This window comes from Coccinella septempunctata, chromosome 1, assembly GCF_907165205.1.
Source record: "Coccinella septempunctata chromosome 1, icCocSept1.1, whole genome shotgun sequence".
NCBI classification, from domain to species: domain Eukaryota; kingdom Metazoa; phylum Arthropoda; class Insecta; order Coleoptera; family Coccinellidae; genus Coccinella; species Coccinella septempunctata.
The window spans coordinates 14,355,981-14,367,469 of NC_058189.1; the positions used below are offsets into that span (position 1 = coordinate 14,355,981).

The 11,489-nt window shown below is 34.3% G+C and overlaps 1 protein-coding gene across 1 annotated transcript; it reads right to left on the reverse strand.

Annotated features, from left to right (window-relative positions):
* Positions 1-543: 543 nt before the first annotated feature.
* Positions 544-1,524, reverse strand: LOC123319112 (serine protease inhibitor dipetalogastin-like). Its single transcript, XM_044905966.1, has one exon. The coding sequence runs from the start codon at positions 1,429-1,431 to the stop codon at positions 865-867; it is 567 nt and encodes a 188-aa protein (XP_044761901.1). The 5' UTR covers positions 1,432-1,524; the 3' UTR covers positions 544-864.
* Positions 1,525-11,489: the final 9,965 nt, after the last annotated feature.

An 11,489-nucleotide genomic window follows, 5' to 3' on the forward strand; every position in this document is an offset into this window, starting at 1 on the left:
ATTATAATTTTTTTAATCGATCGAAAAGGTGGATCTCTCGGTCTAGAAATTCGTTTCTTATGGTAACGAATTCGTTTACAGTGCCTTCAATCAATAACTGTGAAAAAATTGTTCATCTGATGAATCGATTCAGGAAAAAAAATATTATATTTTTTCATTATTAATGTGCTTTTCATGTATGTGGTTTCCCACATACTATATGCTGTCGTTATAGAGCGAAAATCGTGTAGTGGTTAATTAACTTATTCTACTGGAAATCAGGTTTTTTACTCTTTTAATTATGAATTTCCATCAAATCGCGACAATATCGATTCATTAAATGAAATATTTCTTGAAACCATTTATTCTTAATAAATAAATTTGAATAAAAATAATAATACAATAATTTGATATTATAATAAGCATTATATATATATAAATAAATTTTGAACAATAATAGCGAACAAAAACGAATTCAGTAGTGAAATTTCGAATGAAAACAATTCTTTCTTTGACCGAAAGAATATTAATATAATTAATAATATTAAGTTCAAACTGTCTGAAAATTGCATGAAATTCATGAACAGAAGCAATTATTAATATTCTGGAAATGAATTTAAACAAACTAGTTTTTATTGTCGATAGATGAATCATCATTTATTTTTCGGCTTTTTATAGCTGATTTTGAAGATAAAAATGAAAAGTTGATTTGGTTCGACAAATTAGCCTCATATATTATGTGAAGTGAGGTTCAATAAGCAGACAAATGTGTAACAAATAAAATTTATAGATGGAAATTACAGATGAGTTTCATCAAATTTTGACGAAATTAAAATGGGATTTAAAATCCACAGGAAGTTTTTCAACTGTAATAACTACAGGTATTCAAGAAAGTAGGAATTTTTCAATTTTTTTTGCAACAACGTTGAATAAACCACAAAATTCATGTTTTGCCTCTCTTACATTCAGTTTCGTATACCAGTAGTATTTGGCACAATAGAATTCACAGCCATCTTTAAATACTTGTCCTAACGAAGAACACACAACGATATTTTTCCATCTCCTTGGACATTGGCAGTCGTACCTGCATTCCTCATACTCAGGGAGAAAAGAATCTCCTGGGAGCTTATTGGCTGGCACAAATTCTAATCCAATCTCTGGATAAGCCCATTGATCACATTCAGCTGAATATTTGTTTACATACGTTTTTCCATTTGTTCCACATACTGGAGAATATATCAGAGGTACCATACATCTTTCCACGCAGAAAAATCGTGGTTTTTCCTTCAAAGTTTCATTCGAAGCTAAGTTAATACAGTTAAATTCGCATTGATTTTTATAAACTTTCCCGTCTGAAGCACATATTGGATCCAGTTCAGAGTTGCATTCGCAAGATTTTTCTCCAGATACCATTTTGAAGAGCAAAACAATGAAGTACCAAAAGGAAATCATTTTTCCTCTAACTACTGTAAAATTCGAACACCTACTTATTCAAATTGCGTCGTGTTGATTGCAATAATTTTATGGCAGTTTTAGTTCCTTCAATCAAACAAGGGAAATTGGCTCATTTCATTTATGTTTACGGCAGCGTTTCCTTTTATGGTGGAAATTAAAAACAATTCGCACTAATAACACAGGCAAATTCGATAGGGATAGGTAAAACGTTTTGAATTATGAATATTCACGTTAAACTTTTACTTATTATTCGTTCCTTAAATAGTTTATACAGGAAATAGTTTATACAGGAAATAGTTTATACAGGATATGGCTTTTCACGTAGTTTCAGTCACAGAACTAGAATATATAAATATAATCTAGAAAAGTATTTGAAAAGAAGAAATATTCAAATTCATAGCGTATCAAGCAGCATTCAAAATTGATACTCACTTACCCTCTGCGGTCAGTTACCCCGAATGAATTTGTGTAATCTCTTCACTAAAGGTTTAATTACTGATTCTTCAAGAAGATCCCTGGATTTGATCTTCCTAGAAAAATTTGGTGTACCCTAAATCGGCTTAGGACTAGTGTAATAGTATGCTCTTCAGATGGAATGCTGTTGAGAGTCCGAGATTTGAGAGTGGCTGAGAAGAAGGAACTATAGACTTGGTTAACAGTTGCTCAAAATATAGATTTCAGGGTGGTTTCAAGGCAATCCTTGGTTGACCGATTGTTTTCGGAAATGGGTTACAAATTTCAGGAAGATTTAATAGGACATATAAAATTCAATACCTCTGTCTTTTTTATTTTGAAAACACCATGGTTTCACCGGCCTTCAAAAATTCTTGACAATGGAAAATGGACATTAACTTAGTTTCTCAGTTATCAGGAAGTGTTAGAACATTCTTCTCTCTTAAATTTTCGCGCAGACAGTTTAACTCGAGGTTTAACTGCACAAATGTTTAACGTAAAAGTGAAGTTTTCAAGAACTTGGATTCCTGAAAGTGGTTTTTGAACTTTAATGAATTGTCAAAAGTATTGAATCCATCATTATTTGAACATTACTTATTAATTATTTATTACAATGGTTTTCTTTTTTATAACCTCAGGCCATTTCAGTTTGTATTTTTGAGTTGCTCTCTGGTCATTTCCAGAAAAAATCAATTAGGTGGATTTCATTTTTGTTGAAACAATTATAGACATATTATCAAAATAAAAAAAATGAACAAAACAAATATAAATCAATGTACTCTGATTTTAAACCCGTGGATTATTATGTCTGGGTTTAGATAAAATCACTAGAACATTCATCTGAGATCATTACTCGGGATCAGCTCATTATAAAAATAGAAGAAGTTAGCCAGAAAATAAGGATCATTCCGAATGTGATTCGGGAAGCACTTCGGGATGTTCTGAAATGAGCAAGGAAATGTTTAGACCAAAATGGAGGACATTTCGAGCAGTTTATATAGTTTTTTCTTTTAATTTCGTAGTTATGTTTTTTTTTTCATTTTGAAAACATGTAGGTACATAATTGTTTGAAAAAAATGAAATCGAGCTAATTCATCTCAATTTCCCTGAAACATACGATAACAATTGAAAATATCCAAGCAATATCAATTTCGATAATATGTAATGTACATATAGGGCCTTAATTTTTTCTGGAAAACCAATTTAATCAGTAATTACTAAGTAATTTTGAAATAATTTTGGATTCGATACTCATTATTATTGAAATTCACTTCAAACCACTTTCAGGAATCCAAGTTCTTAAAAATTTAACTTTTACGTTTAAAATTTGTGCAGTAAAACTGTCTGCGCAAAAATTTAGTTTTTTGTTTTCTTTTCAAATATCGAAACAGATTTTCAAAATTTCGATTTACAGGGTGTTGTTTCGAGGATTCAAACGTTTCACAATTTTTTGCTAACCAAGGCCTGAATTTTCCTTGCGGTTATTGCATGATACATTTGAGCTTTGAATGAGAAACACGTTTGCCAAATATAAGGAAAATATACCGGGTGGTTCGTCTGATATGGCCTCAGGAAGAAACTAGCAAATTTCTTAATGTGCTGGATAGATTCATGTGTCGCATAGCCATAACAACAGCTATTGTCCGCCACTGAAGCATCCTTGGCGATATATTTCATGTAGTTTCCTGTTGGAATCACCTAATTCTGGATGGCGAGCATGAAGCCCCCTATCTCAGGAAAGAACCTTCCGGAAGTAAACCAGTAGTGCGACGCAGATATGTCGACGTAATCATGGTTGACCTCGTTCTGGAGCCTTCCATACAAAGTTTTGCCAATCAGTTTCTGCATTTTGCTTTCTGCAGTTGGACGGTTTTCAAGTGGTCCTGTTGTAGCTTTAACGGTGTAGAACTGTCAGCAACACAAACTATTCGATGGAGTTCTGATGAAGCAGCCTTTCCTGGGACATACAGTTGTACAAATCAACAATTGCTCTACCCCCAAGATGTCGTGGCAGCTCTTGTTTTTAAGGCCAGTTCTCATTGTCCTTCTCAATCTTCGGGTGAACTCCTCCGTTAGTTCTTTCTTCATCTGGCTCTGATTGATTTTTCTTGCTTGTTTTATGCCCAGATACTTGTATGAGTCTCCTTCCTTTAATGCTTCAATTTCTGCACCTTCCTTGAGTTTGAACGTACCATCTTCTATTTTTCCTTTCGACATGTTCAGCAGTCGTCATTTTTCTAGTCCAAACTTCATTTTGATGTTTTCCGAGAATCCTTCCACCATTTTCTGCATTATTATCAATATTATTATCATTATTTTCGGTTTGTTCGTACTGCCCACTCCAAAGCTCATTCCCGCACATTCAGCATGTTCTTATTCCGGTTCTGACCGTCTTCAGCTACGTATTTATTGATGTTTCTTTAGCAAACACTGTATTATTCGTTGTTGGGTATTTTGTGAAGGGTCACGTTGAAAAGCCGACAAAATCCAGTTCCATTTTTGATCGCTTTTCTTCGTCAGATAACTCAAGGTGAAACCTTTTTCCAGGTTCAAAGCAACAAATCCCTTCATCTGGATATTTTTCTTTCATTTCGAGATATAAATGTAACTGAGACGGTTGTTACTCGATCGGCTTTCTTATTTTGGCCTTATAAAAATTCATCAACTCTTCTCATTGTACAAATATAAAGTGTCCTAAGAAATGAATCCCCTTGAACAAAGAAACTTCGTATTCTGTGAAATTGTGTCGACGTCGTCGTTTCTTCTCACTCATACCAATCATCGTTAATAATTCCCAACTGAAAAGGTTTCCCAGTGTTCCAGTTCTCTTGACGTTTGAGGAGTTTTCCGCTTTCGAGAGCATTTCACCCCATAAATAGCGTGTCGTTATGCGCAGGATTCGTTATATAGCCACAACGTCGAAGAAATTATTGCGTGTCTCGCTCGGATGAAAGAATAAATAATTAGAGTAGACCCGAAGTAAATTACAGGGTGCCGTTATGTTGAAATGCATGGTTAGGCTGTTTGTGATTCGATTCGATTCAAAGTGTTTTTACATGTAAGATACGGATCTTTACTACTCAATCTATTTGTGTTAGACTGCTGTGTTGTTTCCTTATCATTGCTTTCGTTACCTGCCCTTTTAAAAGAGGAAAGTTGATGGAATTTCCAGTTGAATACACAGGATTACTCTTTGGTATGGACTGGATGAAATCACTCCAGACCTATCAGTGTGACGAAGGATAGGGTCAATTTTTTTCATGATTGAGAGCTCAATTGAACAACAAAGATGAATAAATAAATTTACCGCGATTGACTATGCGTCGGTATACAGGGTGTTTCCTAATTGAATGTCAATACTTATGGGGGTGATTTTTGGGCTCATTTAAAAAAAAAAACTTTATATGAACATATGTCCTAAACGTCTTACCTTTTGAGATACAGGGTAGTAAAAGTTTCAAAAATAAATCATTTATTATCAATATCTATAATACCACTTCAAATATTTTAATGAAATTTGTCATACATGTATACTATGAATCAAGAGGCATTTTTTAATGTATCACTTTTTTCTTAATTTCCACCAGTGGCGTTCGTAATTTGACCCACATATTTTGGCAGACATTGATGGTACGCCACAGATTTTTCCTAAAATAAAAATTATTTTTGAAATTCCCAATCATTTCTTACCAAAGTTGATCACTTGACTTTTTTCAATCCGATTCACGGTTTCCGCTTAAAAAAATAAAAACGGTTTCTCTGCATGATCATAACAATATCACCATGCAGAGACATGCGTAGATTAAATTTTTTTAGATGGAACCCGTGCGTCGGACTAGAAGAATTCAAGAGATCAAATTTGCCCATAGTTGAATACAGTCAGTGGCGTGCCACTGACTGTCTAAATAATACCACCCTGTATCTCAAAAGGTAAGCCGTTTAAGAAATATGTTCCTATGAAGTTTTTTTCTTAAAATAGGCCCAAAAATCACCCCCATAAATATTGACATTCAATTAGAAAACACCCTGTATATACTAAAGGGAAGTAATACCTCAAGAATCTCCATTCAAAAATGGCATTCACTTGTTCTTAACTAACGCTTTAAATTTTTTACGTAAAGCCTTGATTTTTTAAAATTGAAGTTGAATGACGTCTTGATGTCACCCTGCCCCTTTTTTCCAATGAAAAAAAAATAATTTCAAACTCAGTATAGTCAATGAATTACTACGCACATCCTCTGACAGGTCAGACTTGATGTCTTTGGCTTTCACAAGCTGAATCTAGATGTACATTTGTGGGAAAATTACATTGATTAATATTAAAATTTTATGTGCCTTGTGTTCGTGGAAGGTGGATATCGATGATGAAGTGTTTTGGAATATGGAAACTCCCAAATATTCCAATATGATTTTATTGATTTTGAAACGAAAAAATCATTTGGTTGTGCCAAGAAAGTTAGCTCTCATAAAATGCTCAGCGAATCAATCTCTCTTCTCCTTGCTGTATTACCTTTCGATAATATATATGTTACGGCTAAAGGTACGTGTGAGTATAAACTTAAGATTAGTCGGCTAAACTTTGGTTTATATCCGAAGACCGGCTAAAGTTCGATAAAATGATTATTTGCGTTGAGCAATTTCCATTTTTAGTTGGTTAATGTAGGTACACATTACCCGATGAAATGGCTAAAAACGATAGACACACGGTAGGTGATGTCTCTTAAATGGTCGCATGGGAGAAGACAAACGAACGCGGCAATGTTTTTGCTCAAATTTCTTGAACAAAATTTATTAAGGTCCATGTATTCTCTCCTTGTATGCTTTTCTGGTAGTGACACTATGTAAAATTTATAGAGAAAATGTTTCCTCATTGTTATAAGTATTAGATTAACTTTTTTATATTCATTTTTGCCGAATATTTTTTCGAATTTTTTCGAATTTCACAGATATTTTTTATTTTTGAACATCAAATTACTAGGAAACGGCGCATTATACGAGAAAATATGATGAATACTTTTATTTTACAAATAGTCATTAGATAGCGTCCAATTGAGTTTCAAGAGTTGGGTTCTTTGTATTTTTGCTATTTTATGGTACGTAATGGGTATAATGAAAACACTGGAAGACATAAGTGATATCTTATGTTGGAAAAATATTAATCAAATAAATGAAAAACCTTATTCCGAAATTCATTACATTCGATAAAACCGTTTGTGAGAGAACTGAAAATAATATTTTTTTATGGTCTTTCAACAGCCTGTATCTTTAAAACCAAGCCGATTCTGAAAAAATAGTAGAAGAAAAAAGTGTTTCCTTTGACATCAAGAATCTATAGTTAAAATATTTGTACGAGTCAAAGACTCATTCCTCATAGTTAGCAAGGTTATATCTTTACTTTACTTTATTATTATTATAAATCAAATGAAATACATAAACAAATAAAATCATCGATGCGGCGAAGTGTAAACCCCACCACATAATACCCCACAAATCACCAAAATACGTCCATGAATTCACCTAGATGCATTTTCACACTTCAAAGTTTCCCCGCATGTGATTAAAGAGTTCGAGGCAGTATATTTCAGCACAACCAAGAAAGTCCAGTCCAAACACACCACCAACAGTCCAACTAAAAAACTCCCTCAAGTTGCCAACTGTTGTCATAAATAAATGTTTTGCACATTTTCATGAACTTGTTCTTCTTGCAAGTTCTTATTTCCGATGGCAACCTGTTGTACACCTGGGGTCCAATGTAATTGATGAACCTCAAGTTGAGACTGACATTACTCACAGGAATTCGTATGTCTCTATTGTTGTTTGCTCGTGTAGAATATCTGTGATCCATAAACTGTTGTTCTGTCTTTTGACCATGTATATAAGAGAAGATCTCAGTCAAATATAACGACCTGACATTACCAACATCAACGGAAAACAGCAAATCTGTGGGATATCTCTTACTCTTTTTGTACCTTTAGAATATATTTTTGTACTATATTCATTTTATGCAAGATGATGTTATCGTACAGTCCACCCCACACTATAATCCCATACTTGATTATTGATTCCACATTCCACCAAAGATTTATATATTGTTATCAGTGTTTTCTTATTTATAAACTCTCTCAAAAGGTAAAACTTACGTACGAGTTTGCGGATTCTTCCCGATACATAATCGATATGTGGCTGTCATTTAAGAAATTGATCGATAACAACTCCAAGGTATTTGATGTGTGACACTTCCCGTATGCTATGCGTTCCCATGGGCATACTGGCAAAGTGTGGTCTATTCCTTTCGGTAAGGGAGAAAGCTACATAATTTGTTTTGGTGTAATTTAAAGATAGTTTGTAATTTCGGAGCCAATTTGTTATCACAGCTAGACCATCAACAGCTCGATCTCTCACTTTCTCCCAGGTATCCTCCCCAAAAACAAGCACTGTGTCATCAGCATATGATATGATCATTCCACCAATGCCAGAAAATCTTAATAAGGGATTAATGTAAGAAATGAACAACAAAAGCCCCAGCACAGTACCTTGAGGAATACCAGTCACAATCCTCAGCTTCTCACTCCTAACATTGTTGAGCTTTAGCATCTGATATCTGTTTGATAAATAACAGTTTAAGAGCCTTTCCTCTTATGCCATACCTTTCCAAATTTCAAAGAAGTTTATCATGTGGCACAGTATCAAATGCTTTGGCTTGATCCAAGAATAGAGCCAAGCATTTTTTATCTAAATTTAAGTTTTTGATAATCTCTGTTGTAAGCTTAATCATTGCATCCGAAGTACTACACCCCTCAACAAAACCAAACTGATTTGAAGATAGAACATTGTTTGTTTTAAAAAAATCGGTCAATCTATTTTTTATACATTTTTCAAGGATTTTTGCAAAATTACTTATGAGGCTCACTGGTCTGTAATTACTTATGGAGGTTTGGGAACCAGATTTATGCATGGGAGTTATTATGGAAATTTTAAAATCACTCGGTATAATTCCTTTTTCTAAAATTGAATTGACTATATGCAATAACGGATGCAAAACCTCCAGATGAGTCTGTTTTATTGTCTTCACTTGAATGCCATCATGTCCTGGAGAACTATTATTTTTCAGAGAACCTATAATCCCTATTAGTTCACTTTCGGTAACAGGTTTAAGGAAATTTGAATTAATTGTGGTTGTGTCTTCCTTACATTTATCTTGTGGAGGAGGAATTGTCTTTGCCATGTCAATACCAACTTCATTAAAATATCTATTACAAAAATTAGCCATTTTTAGGGGATCGGTTATAGTTTCACCTTCATTATTTTTTATATTGACAAGATTTACCTTGTATTTCTTTTCATATGTTGCTTCTTTAATGATTTCATAGATTTTTTTAATATCATTCTTGTTATTTTCAACTTGTTCCCTGTAGTAATCATTTTTTCGTTTGTGTATTATTTTATTCAGCAAATTACGATAACTTTTATAATCCAACTCCAGTTGATCGTTATAATTAGCCAATAACCTTTTCTTCATTTTATCCCTAATCCTTATAGACGTTATTATACCATTAGTAATCCAGCTCTACATTTTGTTGTACTTTTTAATATTTATAGTGTATTCCTCCATGGAATTACTGATTAATTCTTTATATGTGGATAAAAAGTTTCTTGTCGCTATTTCTGGGTCACTCTCATTCATGATGGTTGACCAGTCAGCCTCCATCAATTCTTCTTTTAGCTTTGCTATGTTCAGTTTTGACTTCATCACTATTTTCTCCAGATTTATCTCAGTAATTCTCTTTTTTGGCCCATCCAGAGCATTGTTGGGCTATGATCAGTAATTTCTTCTTCAAGTACATAAGAACTCAGATACAAGCTACTCAATTTAAACTTTTGTTTGACGACTATCTACCTACCACAAAAGCACTATCGAAAAATTACCTCAAACCTATGCAACCTCAATGTCCCAAATGCATCCGGACAAGCAATTGAACATATTTCCGCTATCTCGGCATCTTGGAAAAACACAAAAACGTTTCCCATTTCATTTTTCGAATGAAAGCAGCGCGCGTTCAGAACGTGTTAACGACTATTTTATGCGGTGTTCCTTATTTCTATTTCTGCCGATTCAATCCGGCGCATTACAACAGACAAGAACGCTTGAACTTCAAGTTCTGAACTTGCAGATGACATTGAAAAATAAAACAAATGAATGAATTTCCTGCAGGCTGGTGTGAATCCCGAATGAGATGGGAAAATTATGCAGGAGAGGCATGAAAAGATATTCAACCTGAGATCGAGTCGAATTTCCCTCTCTACTGGTTTCCGCCCAAGTATAGGTGACTAGAATTCTTGGATGAAGAAAAGTGTCTAAGAAAATAAGACAATATCAGTTTATCGAATTTGAGCTGAAATAAAGCAGATCTTCGTCTCTTTAGTTTTATTCTAGGTCGTCTTTTAGTCGAAAACCGGATTTGGTGAAAAATTTTAAGCGTGAATTATGCAATTGAAGGTTTCCTAGCTCTCTGCCGACTGCATGATGACCACGAAATGAGGTTCCTGCCAACTGAGAGTACAGAACAAATGGATTCATACTGCCATATTCATTGTGAGAGTTAAGAAGATGAATTAAGTTGGATCTCTGCTGCCAGGTTACCATATGGTACCATACTGGGATTCAATAAAGAATCCATGAATTCTAAACATTTCCGTGGAAATGGAAGTTGGGCTGTTCTGACGGGGACAGAAAAGGGCGAAACCATGGCAAGCATCTACACTTCCTCGATAGAATAATCTGCTAAGCCCGTTTGCAACAGCCGAGAAAATTCTATAGAGAATTTACTCGAGAATTTATGCGCCGTGAATTCTTTACCGTTACATACGCACTTTCGGTAGAATTCACCATTCAGTTGCATACAAAATGATCTCTGCCGTTTTCTTACCAAAATTTAGTAGAGAAGGAAATTATCGGCTGTTACAAACGGTCTTTACATATGACTGTTTTTTTTTTATTAATGTTAATCTAGCCTTAAATAAGTCGGTGCACTCGGCCGTTTGTTATTTACATAAACCGTATCACTCATATTGTGAAAGAAATAGTCTTTAAAATATTGGGATATGGGCAATACCCTTTCAATGAACATATTTGGTCTTATCAATAGTTATGAATACCCCATTTTTTTTTGTAGCAGGGGGAAAATCTGCAAGACAGACAAACCACCCTCATCTCCTGAGGGGGAACAGTGTGGGGTTTCTCACTCTCCTGAGCTCGAGACCCACTAAAAACCCTACTGCTTCTTGAATTTTGGTTCCGGGCATTTGCCTATAAGCCGTTCATCTCTTGGTCGGTTTTCTTTTCGCACACTATCGTGCTGGGATTTATGTGTTTATCCTCTATTGGATTAACACTTTATTGGATTTTTCAATAAGTTCGTGTTCTTATTTTAATCTCTTCATAATTGATCTCTTGGTCTCCTTCGGTAAATTCGCATTCTCCTTTTGTCTTTCTCTGGGTCGTAGTCCACTAGTCTCTTGAGTTCTTGATTCGGATGGTTTTTCGCTGTTTCGAATAATTTCTCTGCTTTTCTGTTCATGAATTCCGTTATGGTTTCCCATTT

What these genes read in the sequence shown, in the direction of transcription:
- LOC123319112 (XM_044905966.1), bottom strand. Translation starts at nt 1,431, where the DNA reads ATGATTTCCTTTTGGTACTTCATTGTTTTGCTCTTCAAAATGGTATCT.